General features: G+C 46.3%; 2 protein-coding genes and 1 long non-coding RNA gene across 4 annotated transcripts in view; 1 reads left to right on the forward strand and 2 right to left on the reverse strand.

Moving 5' to 3' along the window:
• Nucleotides 1-7351, reverse strand: part of LOC135375509 (uncharacterized) — a 32524-nt gene extending 25173 nt beyond the window's left edge. The window contains exon 1 of the mRNA XM_064608199.1: nt 3265-7351. Within this exon, the coding sequence (XP_064464269.1) occupies nt 3954-5189 (1236 nt within the window). The 5' untranslated portion in view covers nt 5190-7351 and the 3' untranslated portion in view covers nt 3265-3953. The remainder of the gene's footprint in view (nt 1-3264) is intronic.
• Nucleotides 7352-10930: 3579 nt separating this feature from the next.
• LOC135375511 (uncharacterized) lies at nt 10931-12353 on the forward strand. Its single transcript, XR_010417260.1, has 3 exons — nt 10931-11182; nt 11484-11599; nt 12167-12353. It is a non-coding gene; the product is annotated as an uncharacterized LOC135375511 (long non-coding RNA).
• Nucleotides 12354-17343: 4990 nt separating this feature from the next.
• Nucleotides 17344-22358, reverse strand: LOC135375510 (uncharacterized). Of its 2 annotated transcripts, XM_064608201.1 has the most exons (4): nt 22249-22358; nt 22054-22112; nt 18320-18709; nt 17344-17590 (listed from the first exon to the last, which is right to left on the reverse strand). In XM_064608201.1, the coding sequence occupies exons 1-4, from the start codon at nt 22281-22283 to the stop codon at nt 17403-17405; spliced, it is 672 nt and encodes a 223-aa protein (XP_064464271.1). In that variant the 5' UTR covers nt 22284-22358; the 3' UTR covers nt 17344-17402. The 2 variants fall into 2 exon arrangements, with proteins under 2 accessions (XP_064464271.1, XP_064464270.1); XM_064608200.1 differs by lacking the exon at nt 22249-22358 and having other exon boundaries at nt 22054-22238.
• Between the last annotated feature and the right edge of the window lie 553 nt (nt 22359-22911).

Below are 22911 nucleotides of genomic sequence, written 5' to 3' on the forward strand. Positions count from 1 at the left end.
CCTTTCGTCTTCGGTCAGGGCGATGGGTGGGTCGGCTGGATGCCGATCTTCCAGTGTGAGCCCCCTGAAGGGTGGGGGCACTTGGCTGGGGTCCATTCCGCGCAGCGGCCTGGGTTGACTGGACCACCGGGTCCTGGAGGCCCAGGAGACTGGTCTGTTCAGCGCCACCACCGTCCAGGTGGCGATGGAGGTAGCCCTTGAGTGAGGCGGTTGTGGGCCGCGGGAGTCCTGTCGTCTCTCCCGTTGCACTTGCGAGGTGTGCTGCTGTCGGTCCGGGGGAGGTGCGTGGCTTCTGGGGTTTCTCGTTCTTGGAGACATTGTCTAAAAAAAGGGATAAATAAGAACCATCAGGTGGAAGCACCTAACGTCGAGGGTCTGGCAAGGCCCTCGTGCATATGTCGTGAGAAGCTAAAAATAGTAGCCACACGAACAAGAGACTGTACACTAAGTCTCAAGCACTAGGTTTAGCGATGGAGATAGTGACAGCTACATGCGCCGCCTGCGGGGGCGCAAACTGTAGCGCCTGGAAGGTCCGGGAACGGGATCCTGGTCCAGGTCTTGAGGAGGAAGCTGACCGTCTGCTTCTTCACTCTCGGGGTCTCGGAGGTGGTAAGTCTTCAGGTCCGAGATATGTACTGGCCCAGTTTCTTCGCCCGTGTCATAACGACGAAGCCTGTAAGTGAGGCCGGAGGAGCACGCACTTACCTCGAAGGGGCCATCCCACCTATCTGCGAGTGAAGCTGCAAAGCCTCGTGACGCATCACTTAGCGGGTGAGTCCGTCGAAGGACGAGGTCACCGACGCTGTAGGTGAGGTTCCGACGTCCACGGTTGTACTGGCGAGCCTGGTCCAACCTTGCGACGTCCAGGTTCTCCCGAGCCGTCCGGGCTGCATCGTCCAGTCGACTCCGGAGGTCCTCAGCAAACCTTGAATAAGGAGGCCGGGTAGCACCATCCCGGAGGCCCAGAGCATTCTCCACTGGAAAAGGGGCCTCTCGTCCCAAGTTCAGGAACGCCGGGGTGAAGCCTGTAGATCTGTTTACTGTTGTCCGTGTAGCGAACGCCAGTTCAGCCAGGCGAAGATCCCAATCACGGTGGTGCTGACTAGTAAAAGCAACCAACATCATTTTCAGGTTCCGATTAACACGTTCGGTAATGTTAGCCTGAGGGTGATATGGGGAAGTCTTCTTGTGCCGAATGCCTAAGACAGCGCAAGAATCTGAGAACACCTTACTTGTAAAGTAGGTAGCGTTATCCGTGATGAGCTGAGCAGGAAACCCGAACCGGCAAAAGGTGTCGAGTAGTCTTTCCCACACTCTCTGGGAAGTCAGTGTCCTGAGAGGAAACAGCTCAACCCATTTCGTGAAATGATCAGTAACCACAAACAAATACTGGTTACCTCTAGGACTACGTGGAAACGGTCCCATCACATCACAAGCAACTATCTGCCAGGGCCTATTACTCTGAATAGGCTGTAAGCGCCCAGGGGGTAAACCACCACGAGGTTTTGCTCTCTGGCATACGGGACAAGTACGAACATACTTTGTTACATCCTGCCTCATTCCTGGCCATGTCGCAACACGACATAACTTTTCATAAGTTTTCCTGCCACTGCTGTGACCTGCCAAGGCCGAATCATGAAAGTAACGTATGAAAGACTTACGCAACTTCCGTGGCACCACGACTCTGAATGGGGATGAGCCGTCATCGTCATCCGCCTGGGGTATGTATCTGAACAGGATGCCATCCTCGCCCAGCAGATAGGAGTCGTGCCGTCCGTCAGTCGTTCCGGTGCCTGCCGAGTCCTGCTCAGCTAACCATTGAGACACCCGCTGACAAAGGCCGTCCGCTCTCTGAGCGTCTAGGAGCTGCTCTCTGCTCACGACCGTGCCCCAAGACGCAGATACGTCTCGTGCCACTTGTGCTGCTGCCAGGAACTGGGAAGGCGCCTCGGTGCCTTCCTCTTCCCCCTCCGGTAGAGGCGCACGGGAAAGCGCGTCTGCTACCACGTTCGTTGAGCCCCGCCTGTACTCCACGTTGAAGGAGTAGCCTTGTAGCGTCAGGGCCCACCTGGCAAGACGTCCAGACGGGTTGCGGAGCCGCTGCAGCCAAGAAAGTGCCTGGTGGTCAGTCTGGACGGTGAAAGTGGTGCCGTCCAGGTACAGATCAAACTTCCTGAGAGCGAAGATGATCGCCAAGCATTCCTTTTCCGTGACGGAGTAATTCCGTTCTGCCGGATTCAGCGTGCGACTTGCAAAAGCCACTGGACAGAGAATAGCGTCATGTTCCTGCAAGAGAACTGCGCCAACCCCATAATCGCTAGCATCTGTTTGCACTACAAACGGTTTGTTCAGGTCAGGCAAATATAGCCTGGCCGTATTAGCGATCGCGTGAGAAAGAGCTCGAAATGATCGTTCGTGCTCCTCTCCCCACTGCCAGGGTGTATCGTTGCGCAACAACCGGTTAAGCGGCTGCGCTAACTCAGCGCAATTAGGAATGAATTGTCTGTAGAAACCAACCATACCCAAGAAACGCTGCAAGGCTTTTACGTTACCGGGAACCGGATATTCCATGATCGCCTTTAGCTTGTCATCGCTAGGACTGATGGTTCCTTCGTCCACCATGAAGCCGAGAAGGCTGATCCTAGGCGATGCCAGCTGCACCTTGCGGGGGTTTATGGTTAGCCCCGCCTGCTTCATCCTTGCAAGGACGATTGAGAGGTGTTCCAAGTGTTCCTGAAAGTTTCTGGAAAACACTACGACATCATCCATGTACGCCATCGCGAAGTTATACTTCGCATCTCCCAATACGGTATCCATTACCCGTTGGAAACTGGCGGGAGAGTTAGACAGACCGAAAGGCATCCGTACAAACTCAAACAAACCCCTATGACAGGTAAAGGCTGTTTTCGGGACATCCTCCGGGGCAACCTGGATTTGCAAAAACCCTCTACTACAATCAAGCGTTGAAAACACTGTAGCGTTGCCCAGGGAATACATAATAGACTCGATGGACGGAAAGGGGTAAGAGTCCCTTACAGTTACTGCGTTAAGTCGACGGTAGTCGACGCATAACCTAGCCGTACCATCACGTTTCGGAGCCAGGACGACAGGAAACGCCCAAGGGCTCTGGGACCTTTGAACTGCACCGGTTTGGAGCATTTCATCAAGAGCAGCGTCTAACAAAGCACGCTTATGCACACTCAATGGTCTCGGATTACAACGCCAGGGCCTAGCGTTACCCGTGTCTATGCTGTGCTGTAACACAGACGACTTACCGGGTTTTTCCGTGAAGACACCGTCAAACTGCCGCAGTACTTGTTTAAGCTGACGGCGCTCCTCCTCGGGACCATGGAATGACCCCAAGACAGTCGGGAGCGGGGACGGTTCGACGGACGTTGCTGCAGCTTGCTTAGCTGAACTGCTGTCCTGTGGCACGGCGAAAGGAAAAAATCCTGACGATCCGTGGTAGACGTATCCTCCATTGGGCAGGTCCAGCACAAATTTCTGCCGGATGATGAAGTCCCTGCCCAGGATAACGGGCACTGCCAGGCCAGGAAGGTGGACGAAGCGCTGCTTTCGTCGTCTCCCATCAAAGCGAAGCCAGAGCACAACTGCAGTTTGTGCGGGAATCACGTCGTTGGAAGCAAGACGTAGAGTGACATCTGTGGATTGCAATTCCACATTCCGTGATGCGCAGTGCTCGTAAACACAATCGCCGATAAGGGAGACTGTAGCTCCCGTGTCGATAAGGGCGATGTAATCTCTCCCCAAAATTCGAACAGCGATGTTTGGTTCCTTGTCCTCGATGTTATCTCGGACAGAAAAAGCAAAAGGAGCTAAAGCGTCTCCTTTTATCTTGCTGCTTGCAAAGCCAGCTTCTGAATTATCAGGGTCACGGATTGTAACCGTTCGTTCGCTCTTTCGGCAGATAGCCGACGTCGCTGAGCGATTGTTTACCGGCGTCGGCTGCGACCGTTTCCCGTTGGCACATTACGGGGGTTTGGTCTTTGCTGCGGACAGTCCCGACGAAAGTGGTCCGGGCTGCCGCACGTCCAACAGCCGGCTGGCATTCTGTGTTGCTGCCGCGGAGCATGCCGTTGCTCCTGCGGCCTCCTTGGGGTTTCGCCAGCTAAATAGCCGGGTTGCCCATGATTATGGGACAGGACGGGTCTGCCAAGGCTCGTTCCTGCGGGGATCGCCCTCTGTTCATAACGGAAGGGATCGGGTGCTCGGCGTGATGGCTCCGCATAATAATTGCGGTTCGGCTCATCCAGTCCCACTGCAGGTGGGCGCTCAACCGAGGCTGCTCCCGCTGACCACGCACAGCGCGGTTCTAACGCCAATTCAGGCGGCGGCGGGGGCCGATAGTCGAGTTCCGCTAAGAGGTCTCCTTCAATTGAGCGAGCCTCTTGCGCCAGCGCCTCAAGGCTATTAAAGCGATGGGCTCGAAGATAGGGCCGGTAGCGAGGATGACACTGACGGATAGCCCGCGTCACACGCTGCTCTTCTGTAGCAGTAGGTTCTGCTCTGCTATACAGGTCTTGCAAGGCCCGAACGAATTCTGCTAAGGTCTCATCTGGATGCTGAGTACGCTTATGCAGCTCCTCCAGGATACGATATTCGTAATCCGGTGGAAGAAATTCGCTCTTAAACCGCTTCTGAAAGTCCTGAACGGACGTAAACCTCGACTGCAGCCGAAGCCAGCGAGCGGCGTCTCCGATCAAAGCAACCTGCAGGATGCGTTGTATCAGGACTTCATCTGAGATTCCCATACCAGTCTGATAGGCTGTAAGGTCATCCAAGAAGTCTGCGACCGACTTTTTATCGGTGTACCCTGAGAAGGTAGGGACCGGTAAATTCAGTCGCAGGGGCGCTTGTGTCTGCGGCGGTGAAACCGACCCGGCATCAAGGCGTTGTGCCACCAACGAACATAACTCCGTCATGCGTGACAAGAGTTCTGTCGTTATAGCGGAGTCCAACTGCGGCACTGCAGGCACTGCAGATACCGTAATTGACGTACCTTGGGACGGAGGCACTGCATGTGCTCCTTTGCCCCCGGCTGGTCCTTTCGGCTCCGAAGGCGCCTCGGTGCCGGAAACCAACCCTTCCTCCGTACGGGACTCCTGCAGCACCGTGCCCTTCCATCCGTTCCGGAGGTCGTATCGGCCTCGCGGCGGCGAATGCTCCATCGACTCCTGGGCTCGGGCACCGAGTGGGAGCTGCGAAGCACTCGAAAACAACTGAAACACACTCGAACAAACAAAACGCTAGCTCAGAAGAGGAAAAGAAAGAAAAAAATGACACCCCGGAAAAAGAACACAAACAAACCGGCGGGTCCTGAATGAAAGAAAAGAAAAAGAAAAAAACGTACCAAAGGAAAAATTAACAACGCGTGCTGCGTCCTCCCCGCTGTCGAACGGACGAACTGTGACCCCAAACGTTGGGCGCCAGTTGTGGAAACCCGGTGTTTCCACAACCTCGGGGCGTCAGTCCGTCCGTTCCGTCGCCAAGGAAGACACAGCAAACGAAAAGGGTTCAAGCAACAAACAAGGTTTATTCCATACCTTCTCACAGCAAACAAGGCAGCCACAACTCAAGGAGCCGAACCCAAAAAAGAGGCCGTGGTTTTCGTGCCTGTCCCTTATATAGCCCTTTTACGCCCCCTACTTCTGGGACGCGTGACCCCATTCCGCTTATCAGGTGTTTTACACACGTGCCGCTCAGTGACGCCCACAACTGATATGACTTAATTAAGTGTAGAAGCACCCTAGAAAACAGAACAAGGAAGTTTCAGCGAAGAGAGGGACGGATTTTGTACTCGTTATCATAGGTCATGGGAGGACATGATAAAAAGCTGTTTCGAAAAAGAAGAGCAGCGAAATGATTCTATTATGACATCATTTCAATGCGTCTTAGATATGGTCGTATTCGGAGATATGGTACAAATTACGGAATTGAAGGTGCAAGAACTTGTATGCCGAATCTACAATAGTTATAAAAATATTTGCACTTCAACAACGTAAGGGCCACTGGGATTGATGGTCGAATTTTTAGGTTTGCTAATGAAGAATTGAAATACACTAGACCAGATGTAATTGTAATCATTGCAATGGGCATTGCATTAATCAAGAAATCACTCAGATCTAATTATCATATACAAGCAGTCTATATCGCGCGATTCATTACGGATTTGTTGAAATCACATCTAACGGTTGAAATGGAAAGTACATAAAAAAATCTTATCACGTGATATGTTCCACTATAGCGTCTACACAATTATTTTCTTCTACCAGTTCTTGCAATGATGTCGAATGAACAGAAGTCCAATATTGTCGTACAAGGTCTGATGTATCATCACTTATTGAAACTCACCGCTGTGGCGTCGCTCATGATCTCAGTTGTCTCGCAACGTAAACCCTCGGTTATTATTATTAATTGAAACTCAACGAACATATCTATTGTGGTGGACCACCGGACGATTTTCATCTAATACTCTCTCGTACGTGATTCAAGAATATTCATACAAAGAAAGGAAACATCAATAAGCGACTGTGCAAGTTCATCGCAACAAAGTGCAAGTTGTTGAAGCATTACAAACACGGCGACAACGTATCGCCTGCGTTAATCAACGCTGGATTAAAGCGCCCAATAATCAGACTAAACTATTTAATGTCTTCGGAATTCATCAAACAAGACAATAAACAAAAACTTCAGAGTTTGGAACAGAAGTGTAATTTATCGAAATAAACAAGTGTATAACTGAAATAATAAATGTAATATTGGTCATCAATGTAATGTATTCTACACATCGCAACGAAAACAGCTTATTGGTATGGCTCGATTGAAGATTGCTAAGGAGACGTTTATTCCACACTACGTACAAGGATCTTCGCATAGAATCAGCGCTGACAATCAAAGAGATTTTACACGACAACACTCTATACAACACCGACGTCCAAAGGATAGAATAGTCGAATAATCGCTAATTGTAATTTAGAGGCATATTACATCAATCTTTGTTTACAAAAGAGGATCACTAATATTTTGCGACGGCTTATTTTGTGAATTAAATTGCACAGTGTATATATTTCTCAAACGGTTGGACAGTTGGCAATATATGTTGAAAGGAATCTACTATCAAATGACGAGATGCAAGTGATGGATTTTGCAAGCATGACGCGCAGGTGGCGTCGACAATTCTAATCATCGTAACACGCGGCACACAATTGCAATCAGATTTTGGGAGAATCGAATCACACATCTGTCATCAGAAATGTGTAACCACTATACAATGAAGATGTGCACTATGCATAAACAAACTGGAAGATATGTAATTATAATAAGTAAATATTCCTTTTGCAAGCTTAACCAAAGCAGTACAGATCACACATAAACATAGATCCAATTCACAGAATGTACCTGAGGTTTGCATTAGCCATACTGAAAAACTATCGGCCTATTCAGAATGTCATAGCATATGAGGAACTACAAATGGGAAAGGCATAGTTTAATTTTAGAAGTTTTTAGCTCATAATGAGACAAAACGCACACTCCTCACCAAATATCATTTTCTTGTATTTTCAAAGTCAAAATTGTTCACTGTTTCTTATTTTTTTTTAAAGATATAGATTAAAAAGCCGTCTATATAGTCACACATTGTATATAAGATATTTGTTTGCTAAAATTTATCAGATCACATTCCGGAGCAGTTGAGACTATCACACATCAGGAAGTGTTTAATTAAAATTTGAACGGGTGCCGCAATTTACGAAATGAGTTGTAGAAAGTGTAATTTCACAATACGCAAGCTTTAGCTGGCTCATTTGATACGCGAAGGTTTTAAGAACACTTTCATGGTGACAGAGAATTTAATCGAATGGATTGATATTTTCTATATACACTATAACGCAATGCGAATTCTCTATGTCGTGGATATAAAGAGTTACGAATATTTTTCGAACGAAGTTTACTTAAAACATGAAGAAATGGTCACCCGCGTCGACGAACCCGTTTTCGGAAGAAAGGAACACGCTCGCGTGGGTGCCGCGTTAACGCGTCGGGCGCCGAATCGCGTTCGGTTTAGGAACGGTGACCGACGCTACGCGGCGCTTCGCCAGGCCATCTACTAATATTATCGGGAAGCAAAAACTGAAAATACAGAAGTACGAAGGAATGCGCATGTACAAATTTATTGACACGGTAAACATATTAAACAAGAAGCAACATGGGAATGGAAGTAAATCTACACGATTATTACAGAATACTGCAGAATACATAAATAAAGAATAAATACTGCAGAACAACAGAAAGCGTGCTATCATATTATACAATCTTTAAGGGAACCTTTTCGATTTGGTGAAAGTAGATATTATTATACACATACATTGCATGTAATGAAGCGCAGGAGCCACTCGCTTCATCCTAGCACAACTGTAGAATTTTCAGGTGACGCAGGCTACATGCTTGGGAATTGCATGGCCACGAACATCTGTCGATTTCTGAATGGAAAAGAAGGAACCTGTTAACGATATGGTAAAGCAGAGCATAAGCAACGTTATTTGACTGAATACGCTATGTCAGACATATATGCTATCGTTACGCACTGACGTGTCGAATAGTGACAAAATTCGGGGAGCCAGGCGTACGCGATACATGCTGTTTTTGGTTTCGTGCACACCAGTGTATTACACATCAGACGCATTCAAATACCAGAACAAAACGCAACTACTAACGCGATACAGAATAGCACATCAAGCAGGGGGAGGGGGATATGTTTATTAAGAAAAAAAAAAGAAAAGGACAGGTCAACCAGGTACATCAACCATGTCATGACTGATGACCGGCAGAAAGTGATCTAATACAGGACAAGGCGCATACCTCAGTTATGCACACTGTTAGGCGGCAGTACTAAACGTCTGATTACTGACGTGCATCATACGTTTGTCTCCTTACCTTTCTTTCCGGCTTTCGCTGTGTCTCGAACATCTTCAAAATCCATGAAACAAAATTGCCGGCTGCCCACATAGAAGCCAGTTGTACAACGGGGAGAGGGGTCAGCGCCTCGGAGGAAACGATTGTATCTCATTACGGCCAAAGTCTCATTACGGCCGATGTCTCAATACGGCCAAAAGTCTCAATACGGCCGATAATCCTTTAATCCCCAAGTGTCTCATTACGGCCAAAGTCTCAATACGGCCGAAGGCAGTCTCATTACGGCCGAAGATGTCTCATAACGGCCAAATGTCAAAATGTGTATTGTAACCTGCATTGATATGCAATGTCGCAGCCAGGTATGGATATATATTCAGCAGGGTATAAGCCATGCACTGGGCCCTTAGGGCCCTTATCATATTTATATACACATATTGCGAGACAAACGGTATGTTATCATACCACAGCACAATGCAACATATTGTGTAATGTGTACTCCCACAAGGTAGTGTAGGCTGTGAAGCAGGCTACTATGTGGAGTTAGCTACTTGTAGAGAGCTAGATGAATATTGGCTTTGTTGTGACGCTTTTGGAGCCATCCTACAGTCATTGGCCATGACAGAGCACCTATCTCAGTCGATGTCAGTTTATTTCCATTCGCCTTACAATGATACAATTCTTGCTTCTGGAATGAGTAAACCTGCAAGAAGCGATGAGCAACCATGAATAGGCTAGAATATTAAAAAAAACAACAACAAGCATTTGTCTCTACATGGCTCGTTTTAATGTGCACAAGCTGCACACGTGTTGATATGTGTCTGCTATTTCATACAAGGTTAACATAAATATTCATTTAGACAAAAGAATGACAAGCCTTAAAAATGTGACTTCCAGGTAAACACAGAGCATGACCATGATATGAATATAGGTTCAGTAGTTCATTCCCTTAATGGAAACATGTGAATATCAAATAGTAATACATTACAATTCATGAAATGATGCATGCATAACTTTCCATTTCTGGTTTCTTTTTTATAAAAGTAGTGCACGAATTAACATTCGTGCACTACTACAAAATTTCTCACTTCACAACAGAACCTTATGATGATCTTAACAGCTCACCTCTTCGCCAGGACTCCCTGGGCAGCAACATCCTATTAGCCATGTTGTTGTTTTTCTTTTTCGGAATCCTTCGTGCAGCCACATACCATGCCTGGAATGGAAAACCAGCTATAAATAACAATGTATTTGAATGACTTCCTCTTGAAGTATTTATTCTAATCAGATATGCTTTGTGCCTACTATGGTGCGCGAAGGCACATAAGTACAACATTTGCAGACGTTCGACGTAAGCAGTTCTTGGAGATCAATTCAAGTACGCCGACTTGCGCTTTTATTTTTGAAGAAATACGACGACAAATTTTAACAAATGAAATATGGCTCACAATGATACGAGTAAATGCTGCTGTACGGTGATGCATTATCGGTATCTTATCGTCTTCGAATAAATTTGTTATTCCTAAACGCGCAACCAACTAGAAACGGCGCAAACAACTAGAAACGGCGCAAACCTACGAACGGATACCGAGTTACATCTATTACAGGCACTTCAGCTGTTTTGATTAATTTAAATTACTCTTATGAGAATCCAACTATGTGTGGACAGCACACTACTAAGACAGGCAATCTACGAAAGCATTACTCACCAGAATTCCTGCTTGACTTGGTCTTGGTCAACACTGCACGATATACGTTGGGGCTGTGGCGATTCATTCAACTCGATTTTTACCGGAACAACAGGCGCTGCTCGAAAGACAACGACGGAAAATAGAGAGCCGCTATAAAGTCCGCTAATTTGCACATTACAGCACTACAAAGCGATATATGAACACATCGTAAACAGCAACCACTCGCTCACACACACAAGAAACGAGGTACCCAACGTTGCTAGACACCATCCGAACTCCGAAGTGAGAGTAGCAAAACAACAAGCTATCAAAACACGAAAGGAAGAGTATTGATCCCCCCTCCTTCTATAGCATGCAAAACGTGATTTGCGCTGAGATGAACATATATGTTCATGACGCGAGTAATTTTCACTTTTCACTGATCCAAAGGAGGTCACGTGGGATTGCTCGACGCTTGCGAAATCAACAATGAAAATGGCGAAACGAAACTTGTGAATCGTGCATTTGCTCTTCATGGTAGCTGCCAAAAAATCGAATCAAACTTATGGGACACTGGATTACAGGTATGTTGGCATCTTTTTCATTCCTGCATATCATTACACTATACGTGAATACATGGTGTCATGTCATGGGTGTCATGTCTCACGATGCTGGGGAAGTAGTTGCATGGGGAAGTGTGCATGGTTCTAGACTTTTAATTATTGATCGCGTAATCGAAATATCGGCACCTCTCGCATTGTGGCTTGCATGTGACCAACCAAGTGCTGTTCCCTTACTAGCGCTTCCTACAAACGACAAAACGAAACATGTGGGAATGTATATTTTTGATTACTCATATGTAACAAGAAAATGTATCGTTTTCAGGTTGCTGCCACTACTCCATGTGCCCGCAATTGCCTTGCGTGTATGATTACACTAACGGCGTCGCCCACCACGGCGGAAGTGTTTTGCGTACACGCGTTTCAGCATGAAGCCTGCAGGTAACATCTGATGTTTACCCTTCGGATATTCTGAATTTACATATTGTCGCTTAGAGGAATTCCGAATGCCCAGAGTGACACACACTTTTAACATTGTGACATCAGTGCAGTGGCATAAGCTCTAATGTAGTGCCCCACGAAAATGAACAAGGGGTAGTGGTTTATCCAGAATCCCAAGCACGAGAAGGGTGTTGGAAAAAATTGTTGGAATAGTTATGTCATTACAGCTTAACATATCATTACAGACGTATCTGAAGCTGAAATCGCAAGGGCAACCCCCTGTAGGGGGTGCACAGGCAAAAAAGTTAGGGGGGGTCCGGATAAAGCACTGACGAGGGGGACTCCTCCACCCCATGTCAAGCCTCATAAAACACCTCCTGAAATAGTTTCCTGGCTATGCAGCTGCATTATTATGACGTAATTGTCATTGTTGTCCATAATTCTTGAATATGTTTTGAATATATGAAAAAAAAAAGTCTGCTTGACAGCATATGTCTTATAGTCATCATCAAACAAGAGCATATGTCATTTTGTTCAGTGGCTTATGTACTTTTTTGTAAATTTCAGGTGGACGTAAATTGTAGAAGGCAGCTAGTGGGGGAGAAGATCATGGTCATAGGTCATGTGACTCCTGGAGCTCCCAGTGGGCTCCCTTGTGGAGTACTTTTCAGAACACACACACATACAGTTTGCTCACAGAACCAACGAGTAGGATGTTGCTTGAATACTGAGAGAAAATGGCGTAACACATACAAATATCATGTGACACATATGACAATAAAAACATTTTTCACGAGGGATGCATGAAACACTGTCGCAATATTGTGTGCATGAACCATTGTGTGTGACACAAGCCGTGGGGGCACACCGCCTCGGACACATTTTGGGAAGCATAAAACACAGTATATACAGAGCTACTATGGTGGATGCTTCTTTTTTCTTTTTGGCCGTTATGAGACATCTTCGGCCGTAATGAGACTACCTTCGGCCGTATTGAGACTTTGGCCGTAACGAGACACTTGGGGATTAAAGGATTTTCGGCCGTAATGAGACTTTCGGCCGTAATGAGACTTCGGCCGTAATGAGACTCGGGCCGTAATGAGATGTTACCGAGGAAACGAACGCGACCGAATCCACCGGTTAAATGAGCCTCAGCCAATCATGATCGAGAATGGTCACGTGGGGGAACCAGAGCTAATGAAGAGCAAGTAGCGGGAATTTGGCGGGAAATGCCAGCGGCGACACTATTTTCGCGGCGGCGAAACCCGCTTAGGCCGTGTACCCACATGCGGTAGAGATGTGCGCAACCGCCTGCCGCAAGCGGACACGTATATGCATGCCGCCCCTGCTATACCGCCTCCGCCCGCGACTCTCCACGGAGAAAGCATGACAAGATGGCGAACGACAGCGAAGTCAAGCTACTTACTGTAGTGAACGTTTTCTTTCTTACATCTGAGCTTTCGCGAAATCAGCATCGCAGACGCAGGAAACACAGGCTTTGTGTGCACTCGCTGTGGCGATAGCGCATTCTTTTCTTGTGAACAATGTTTAGATTTCAACTGTCTGACACTATGACGGTCAATATCTTACACTTTACGTACCTGCACTCCCAAATTTTATTCCAGTATCGCCCCAAAAAGTAATTTTAACGCAACGCCCTATAATGAAGGCAGCAATGGCATTTTATTTCCGTCATAAATTCGCCGGCTGAAAAATGTGAGCACCACTGCGACATACCTTCTAGTCAACGACGCCGTCAATGCTCTCCGTGCGGGAGGCCGGAAGAAAACAAAAACGCACACAACTTCCGCTTACTTCCTGATTGGCCGAGCATGTCCGGATGCCGCTAAAAATCGTGCACCGCGCGATCGCCAAAAAGCGCAAAGCGGAGGTGGCTTTTCCCGCATAGCGGCAAGAGTTTACCGCGCAGTTCTCCGGATAAATACGCTCTCCGGATGTGGGTACGCGGCCTTACAGTGCCTCCTCTGGCTCTACCAGGCTCCCACAGCTCCCCATAGAGCCCATAGTTTGAGATAATTCAGGCAACACTGGACATGCAACCAATGAAAATGAACTATGATGCCTACCTTTCGGCCAATCAGGAGTCTCTCAGTTTGGCTCGCCTTTCGGCCCGGTACTGGCCAGTACTGGCTACCATCGGCTTTTAGTTTTACTGGTTTTCATGCCCGACGCTTGTTATTCCGTATTCCAGAACAACTAGGCAAATTTTTGACAAAATACACATTTATTTGAAACATCGTACTGATTCAATAGTCTGACACAAATATTCACCGTGCCTACAGAGTCCAAATCGTTGCGTTCGTTGACCAAGTCCGAACTCGAAAAACACACACTCTACTCCCAGAAGTGAGCGACGCTCACACGAGTGCACGCGATTTCACGGTTAGCATCTCCTTTCGTTGGTTGCAGTGCGAAGGTTTCAACGAAGCGGGCAATGCTTGTCGCACGGACACCGAATCCTGTCTCCGTTGTAACTGCATTTGAAAATGCGACGGCGCTCACAAGTGTTCCTCAGACGTGAGCTCGCCACTGCATTCCAGTTCTGAACTCGAGAGACTGTTCGTACGTAGGATACTTGTGTCGGGAAACATCACAACACGCGCTGAGTCACTTTGACACACAAACAAATCTGGGACTCCTCTTTGAACAATGCCAACATGCCGTGGTGTCAACTGACATCGTCGAGACGCGAGACGCCGCTGCCACTTCTCTCCCTTCTCTTCTCGTAACTGCCCGCCAGACAGGCAGCCCGCGAAAGAATGCTCCTTTGAAACTTTGCCAACCAATAGCGGAGCGCGCAATGTCCTTCGGCCAATGGGTATCAACTATGATGCCTGACGGAGTAATACCACGTGTTTATGACGTGCAAACATTGTTTTAGAGCCGCGAAGAGGGGGAGCTGTGGGGGCCTGGCTCTACACTCCACACGTCCGCGTCCGCTCAGATTCCGCCCGAAGGAGTGCGAGAAGGAAGGGAGGAGTCATTGTCGGAGAAGCGGCTAAGGGTACATTTATGCTGCAGCATCGCTGCTGGCACATGGCACATCGCTGTTTGGCGATGACGAAACAAACACATGTATCTCTGTGGGCGCGTTCATGCTGCAGCATCGCTGCTTGCCAAAGATGCACGTCATGATCATCGCCACAACAATGCTGCCAAACATGTTTGAACATGCCCGGGGACTACCTGACTTCTGGCGATGACAGGTCAAACACAGAGCTTTCTGTTGGTGCATTTACCCTGCAGCCTGGCTGCTCGCTTATCCTCGCCGCTGCTTGCCGCTCTGCTCGCTGCACCTAGGAATGTAAACATGTTTGTCTTCCTGGTATCATTGATGACTGGCGTCTTGAAATCCGACCTGCGATTGGTTGTGATGGAGTCGGTTTCCTCCTTCCCACTTTTCCTCGTTTCCATCCTTCCACAGTGAACGCTGCTAGGCGACTGATATAGCGAAAGCGAGCAGCATCTTGAGCAATCTGCAGGGTAAACGCACCCTAGCGGTTATGCGAGCAGCGATGTGCTTGAAGCTGCAGCGAGCAGCGATGCTGCAGCATAAATGTACCCTAAAGCGAGTAAAGCGCGCATCTGACGCCTCGCGACTTCCTTTCTTTTTTTTTTTTTTTTTCTTAGAGGGCATAGACATACTGTGCGCGACTGAAGAGATCCGAAAGACTGGAACGTCTTCTTTGTAAGGGATAATGTAAGTGCATGGTCTTTTAAATTTTGAGGCGCAAAGCTTTCAGTGGAACAATGTAGCATATACGCATGTGTACGTTATCAGTTATGTATAAACGATTGGAATCATTTATGTGCACAAAGTTGTACCATGAGAAATTGCTACACACTAAATTCACGGCTGCTTCCACAATGCGACTATCAGATATCTAAATCAGTGTGCTGGATACCTGAGCCTTGTACGTGTGACATGTGCACGGGGCACCAGCCTCATTCTAATTTATGCAATACTGCAACATCGATATCGCAGCATTAGCTCAACTGAACAACAGCAAAAGCATCTGTGGCATCAGACACAGGGGACTTGTGGGGTTGTTTACACCCCCTTTGTGTAAAATATGGGCTACGTGGTCGGTTGTTTCACTTTTAATATCCATAAATGCAGAGCTTCGGAATCTCAGGTAAGTAAAGGCGTCAGTACGAAATCAGAGTAACCACACACATTGGAAGAGAATCGAATTTAACATATAACCCGACATTGGTGGCTATAACTCGTTTAGTAAGTTGTGGTTGTGTGCGAATAAGCTGTTACACGATTACTAATGTGCTTACCTTATGTTTTTCCTTTCTTGCAGATCGATCTGTCAGCCACACCGTGCACTGAACACTTTGAAGCTGACTTCCCGACTGCAGAAGAGATGTTCCTGCATGTTGATAAGCTGAGGCTGGGTTATCACTGCTGAGGAGCGAGTAGCAACCATGATGGGAGCTTATTTTGTTTTCCACATAATATATCCGAAAAGTTTGTCCAATACAGCATGCCTTTGGGAAAGGCTGTTCCTTCCTGGAACAGTTACGCGGCTGAGACCCGCAGCTGTCATCTTCTTTAATAAGTTGATGAAATAACAGAACCACTTTCCCCAATAACTGTATTAACTACCTCGAGAGTCAATATATTCCATAATGGCTATTACGTTTCAGGTGGGGTAAATCTAGTCTGTATTTCGGGTATCGAAGCAACTCAGTAAAAAGGAGATCACTTGCTGATAGTTCGGCAATATGCTCGCAGGGTTTTGCGACATGCAACTTTATCCATGGAGAGCGTACCTAGGCTGATCTTCATTGAAAATGACTGATGGCAGAGGCTCATGGGTTTCGGTATTCGCGGTACCCGTTTTCTGCGCTTTTATTGCCCTCCTCGCTGTGAAACTTTACATGCAGATTCACATCAATACAAAGAACCGTATTTTACATTGATTTGAGATAAGCTGAAATGGTCTGTCATAAACCCTTTGATAACGCATTAGACCTGGACGTTGTGTAATACTATTCAGTGTACTGTGGTACTCGTTAAACAATGGGGAAGAAGTGCTGTAATTTGAGAAGGCTTGTAGTGCCGTGTTAAAGCGGCAGACGGAGTTTGGTTGTCAATAAAGTGTTTTTTTTTTTTTTTTTTCGTGGAGCTTAAGTCGACTGACTGTGCCACCAGATGGCACCGAGAACCATGGGCACATGATCGAGGGTACGGTATAAAAAGAAGCAACAATGAGGATTGGGGTATTTTGTTTTGGATTTTGGTCTTTTTCCTTGGATCTGTTTCGCTGCGGTTTACCGACTCCGTCGGGGTTAATAAACCTTGTTCGTCACGCTTTAGCTATGTTGTGTTTTCCTTAGCGGTGGGATGACTGGCGTCGTCCCGGGAGTGGAAACGTAGTAATGGAGGTTCCGCATCGTCGGTCATACGTGCGACAGGTGTTGGGTAGCATCACCGCAAAGGAGGAATAGCAACCCTAACACGAACACACTATAGAAAAAGAGAAAGGAAAATACGAATGCCTGAGTGAGGCGTTACAGTAGTCGAACAAGAGCAATGTAGTAGTGGAAAAAATATCGAAAACTAACCAGGGAGCGTTATCACAACGAACAAACGACTCAAGTGGCAGCTGGTGCTCCCCGGGCGTGCAGCATCACAGATCGAGCCACACGTTGCTCAGTCGATTTCGCTTGGAATTTTCACGTAAATGTACTTGAGACTAGTTGAGCCACAATGTCATCAATTCAGCCGATTTAATCAATCGACAGTACACACATCACACAAGCCAATTTGTCAGACTGTTTTTCCCTGCATGGCTTCACTTAAAGAATCACGGAATGTGGAGTTTAAGAGGCCGCGAAAGATATCTAGCACAATAGGCTTCACTCTATTTTCAAACAGGCCTTTCTGGTTGTCATCAATAACGTGAGTGAACTCGAAAGCGACCTCTTCCAAGCAAAGTGTCTTCAAAGTGACTGCATCTGAAAAGAGCAAGCGGAAGTGTAAAACATTCATCATTCCTGATTAGGATGTTCAATTTGGCTTTGGGACCATTCACTGTCAAGCACAATGATGCCGACTATCGTTGTCTTTAGGAGCAAACGTATGCGGAGCTCACTCCTGTTTTTGAAATTGCTTACTCGTTGTCGACAATCACGTTTTTAAATATTCCAACCTGCAACCGCCCTACCGATCGCCCTGTGAACCGGACTGTGCCCGCCTGGGTACTCTCTCCCTGTTTTTTTTTTTTTTTTTAATAGCAAGCCGACACCATGTCTGGCGTCCCTCGTTCCTCTTCTTTGTTATCGTTAAACATATCCCCCCGCCAATGGCCTATGCTATTTTTGATTGTAATGACTTGATATTCTTCGAGCTTCATATTGCAGGAGAGACATGCAGACAAGTCGGTGCAGCTGCATTGTCTTTGGTGTTCCACCCTCAAATGTTAAGCACTATGCCGGGCACTATATAAAACCCTCAAGTGCGGGAGTAGAGCGTGGGTTCCACTGAAGTCTCAGTATTGCACGCTGTCAATTGACTTTCATCGAATTTTTCGCGAATTTTTGGTGTACACTTTGCGTACTTGGCGATACTCTAGTGCCCTACGACGCAATAGCATGTGCATTGCATGAGAAACGTTCTTGAATGTGGGAATACTTCGAAGAGTGCATGCAAGATGTTTTTCTTTGTACGTGTGGGGTTAGACTTACCGTCTTTTACTGACAGCTGTGCTTTCACGGTGCTGTTCTTGATGGCCAATCCCATGAAGCAATAGTGGTTGGGTCTAAAATTGTAGCCTCTCTTCACAAAGCCGTAATAATTTATGAAGGTTCCGTTGAGAGACAACTCACACGTGTAGAGTTCTCCGTCGTCACTACCGCTTGCGGTGCAACTCCCCTTCCTCTTAGCCGATGTAAGACCAGTAACAATTCCGTTCCGAAATCCTCCTTCGATAACTGTGTTATTCACTGTAATGTTCACTGGAAACTCCCGAACCGATGCAGGCTCTAGGCAGTTGGAGGTGCAGGATAGACCTTCATTAAGGATGCTGTCGATATACGTATCAATGCTTTGACATTGTTCTCTCGCTGCTGCGAATACTGTTAAAGAAAATTAATATCCGTTTACTACAGTTTTCTAGTACATCCGTCATAATATTTTCTGTAATAAAATCGCTAAAACAGTGCCAACAACAAAGAAGAGCAACACCGGACGGACGCGCTCCACTTTCAACAAAGCTTTAATCAGCCGACACCATACACACCTTACACAACGCACCATCGCCACGTCGCGCCAGTCCATAAACACGTTTTTAGGCCGTGTTTTCAAGGAATTCATGTATCTTATCAGGGTGAAAGACTGAACACGGACTAACACAATTGTCCGCGAACAAGCTGATCTACCTTGCTTCCTCAAACAGTAACGCGCTCCTACCCTACATTTCCGTAAAACCTGGGTTTCCTGAAACTCTGCTGCACAATTCTTACAGCTTTTTCAATTGCTACTAAAGAACTGCTTTCTACGTTTCTTTTGCATTCTTGTGCTTACGTAGTTCTGTGTTGACGCATCTGGCAGTCTGTCCAATGTATACTTTTCCACAGGTAAGAGGAATTTTATAGAGAACACTCCTTGGCAATCCGTGAACCTTTCCTTATATGCCTTATGTTATGTGACATCCCTTTTTTGCGTAGTTCAGCCTCCTTGCCTAGCCAATTGCTTTTGCGGAACACAATGCGGAAAAATTCGGAGGATAAGGTTGTGTTCCGCTAGAGCAATTGCATAAGCTTACCTACTAGGAGGTTGAACTACACAAAAAAGGGATGTCACATAATTAAGGCATAAGGAAAACTTCACTGATTGTAAAGAAAGTGTTGTGTATAAAATTCCTCTTACCTGTGGAAAAGTATACGTTGGGCACATTGCCAGATGTGTGAACACAAGACTGCGTGAGCACAAGCATGCAGAAAATGTAGAAGGCAGTCCTTTAGTAGAACAGCTAAAAACCTGTAAAAATTGTGCGGCCGTGTTTGAGGAATCCCAGGTTTTAAGGACATGTAAGGGTAGAAGTGCGTTATTGTTGGAGGAAGCACGACAGATAAGGTTGTTTGTAGATAATTGCGTTAGTTCGTGTTCAGTCTTTTACTCTGATAAGTACGTGAATTCCCCGAGAACACGGCCTAAAAATCGGGTTTATGGTCTGGCGCGACGTGGCGCTGGTGTGTTCTGTAAGGTGTGTATGGTGTCGGCTCATTAAACCTTTGTTGAAAGTGCAGTGCGTCAGTCCGGTGTTGTCCTTATTTGTTTTAGCACTGTTTTAGCGATTTTATTATGTGTGGCCAAAAGGGCCAAATTGGTACTTTATTCAACGATAGTTTCTTTGTAACGCTGATATTGAATGATAGCCGAATACGTCAAAAGTCCCTGTGAAATCTAACAGTTACCTTTCGCAGCACCATTTTATGAAAAGACTGTTAACACTGGTTCATTCAAGGGCGATATTTATCAGATGTAGAGATCACGTGAGACGCGCTGTACGAACACTCAACCAGCGCTGCCAACCTGCACCTTCATATTCTCCAGAACAGACAGCGAAACTTCCTGAGGTTTTCCTACACTGTATCTCCGCGGGGGGGGGGGGGCGCTCGTTGATTGGCCACTTAAACTTGTCACGGGTTGTAACAATTAACAACGCACCGCTCACATGTATCTCGGCTGGTCATGTGTTAATGTTTGCATTTAGAAAAAATCATATCTCGTATATTTTGTTATGTGCATAATTTATTGCGCAGTTTTTGTGCATGTCACCATATTTTCACAGGACAGATACTGTGCCGATTATCGTCCATCATTCCTGATAAGCAATACCTGAAAATCCCTGTCGTTATCGAACAAAAATCGAGTGACAGTACATTTATTTGGCAATGCCAACGATTAGGTGTTTCGAACGAGGTTTGGTAAACACTGCGAAAACGTGTACAACGGCAAGCTGTTACCATCACCACCGCGGCCTGCGAAAACGTGCCGTGCATTCACGTATAGTCTCTGCAAAACATTTTAAGGACAAGTACGAGTACTTTAAAAAAGGGAGTTATAAGTCGATTCCAGCCCCAACTCCGCCACTATCGCCCGTGTGGAGTAACAAAAAGTTAATTGACACACCGAGCCACTGATCTTCTTTGGTCGTGTATGAAGCACTCTCTAGTCGTCTGTGCAATGCAACCCTCTTGTTACGAGGAGAGGCGTCCGAGTGTGGGATACTGTTTTTCGCGTTTTGATTTGTCTGTAGCGCGGTCGGTGGCCGGCCGATAAAGCAGGATTGGCCGTGCAAGAGTGTTCCTCTTTTAAATCCAACTCAATACATTACAAGTGTTATAACGTCGAATTCTCTGCGTGTGTGGTGCCACCACGAAATTCTCTAGATCTTGGAAAAATATGTTTTCCCTGAGTGAACTGTAGATAGGCTAGACCTGCAAAATTTCTCCAAAGTTGTCAACGCTGCACCCAGCGAGCGCGCCGCTGGTTACTTCTCAGCCGCAGTGGTAGGACGGGGAGAGGGTGTCTCGGTAGAGTGAGAGGGGTTTTGTCCGATGACCCTCTCCCTGAAATTTACGCAGCGTGGCTTCACCGAGGCATCAAAAGTGCGTTGAAGAAATGTTTTCGCATTTGGAATAATTATTCGCACATGTGTGTGCTCATTTCACAGCAAAACTCCGTGATGCATATCGCGAAGTAGGTCCTCTTTCAGCGCTTAAAATAATGAAGCCGGCTTTAAATAAGAGCAGGCTCAGATTCTGCTATCTCATATTTCGTTGAAAACCTGCCGTTCCAAAGTTCGGTCGTCTAAAAATTAATTTTAGGCATTTTTTCTTCTAACAATTGACATACTCTGTTCGACAGAAAGACCGCGTGGCTGTATAACCTACCTTTACGAATCTCATCTCGGCTGCTCCCATAGAGCATTTTTTTAAATATGTATATATAACCTATATCTATTGAAAACCAAAAGAGCTGAATGCAAGAGTGCAGTTACTGCTGCAGGACGAAAAAAAATTAGAGAAGGGAAAGAGAGATTTAAGATCTGGATGTTTTTACAAATTTTACACGGGGGTAAGATACGAAGGTGGAGCATTTTTTATGGAACGGAAATTAATGTAATGCTTTTCAAATACATTTACTTGCTGACCCTTGTAGTCGTCCCGACCATGATAATGAGAACAAGAAAATAATGGAAACGTGAGTCGCAACAACGTTCGCGAAATTTCATTACCGCTCTGCAGTCATTAAGACATCTTGACTATTGTACGAGCAAATGTTGTGCCGACGGACTGGAATGCAGACCTCCTTTAAAAAGCACTACGGGTGGTGGTGAAGGGTTAGGCGATTACGACCCTGAAAATATCCACATCGTGCGCTTCCAACGTTAGGAGAAAAACAAAATACTCACGTGTGATTGGCGAAGCCACGAAGACCACAAGGAGGGATATCGTCAGCGCTCGATCGAATCTAGATGTACACGGACGCGGTGTTTGAACATGCAACATTTTCTAAGACACGTAAATACGCAATTTAAAACAAGCGTACAATCCTCGAATGTTGATACGAGGAGAGATTGAATAAATACGTCAGAAGAATGACTCACTGGAACGGACACATACGCAGCATGTCGAGCCGCATTAAACTTCCACTTCTGCAGACGTCGCTAACTAGGTTCTGTAGTTGCCTATAGTTGTGGTATTACCACGTAACAAATCATGTAGAGGAATGCGATAGCAGCCTTTGTTCGTTGGACCGTATTCTGACAGGCGAAATGAATTCGCTCATTGTATACATATTACCCACTTATTTCTATCTTGATGAACTTTCACTAATTTAATTGGAATTGTTGGAAGTGGAATGATTTGTGGCATGCTTATATTCTCGCGAATTGTTAAGTAATCACCTAAATGTGTCATGGAAACCGCTGAGCCATAATATCACGGAAAATGTCGTAGGGGTATTAAAGTTCACTTTGCTGTCGGTTATAGAGTATGTATTGTTCCTTGCTTTTCTGTGAATCGTTGCACGGTGAAGCCACTCATTGTCTTCCAAGAAATATCGCCGTCACAGTACTGGGAATTGATTATCTGAATCTGGAAGACATAGAAAGGACAAATACATAGAAAGCCTCTAGTACCTAGGAAATACTGACGAAAGAAGGAAGTCACTCCTACAGCTGGCTAACCTTTTCAGTGACTTCCTTCTCTCATCAATAATAAACGTTGTCTGACATGCTGGAACAGACATCCTCTCTAGCTTTGAGATA

The sequence above is a fragment of the Ornithodoros turicata genome, unplaced genomic scaffold, assembly GCF_037126465.1.
Source record: "Ornithodoros turicata isolate Travis unplaced genomic scaffold, ASM3712646v1 ctg00000882.1, whole genome shotgun sequence".
Lineage (NCBI taxonomy): Eukaryota > Metazoa > Arthropoda > Arachnida > Ixodida > Argasidae > Ornithodoros > Ornithodoros turicata.

Coding starts and splice junctions, on each gene's coding strand:
- LOC135375510 (XM_064608200.1), bottom strand. CDS start 22,150: ATGTTGCATGTTCAAACACCGCGTCCGTGTACATCTAGATTCGATCGA. Junction 18,710..22,053: donor CGTGGCTTCGCCAATCACAC/GTGAGTATTTTG, acceptor TTTCTTTAACAG/TATTCGCAGCAGCGAGAGAA. Junction 17,591..18,319: donor ACAGCTGTCAGTAAAAGACG/GTAAGTCTAACC, acceptor TGCTCTTTTCAG/ATGCAGTCACTTTGAAGACA.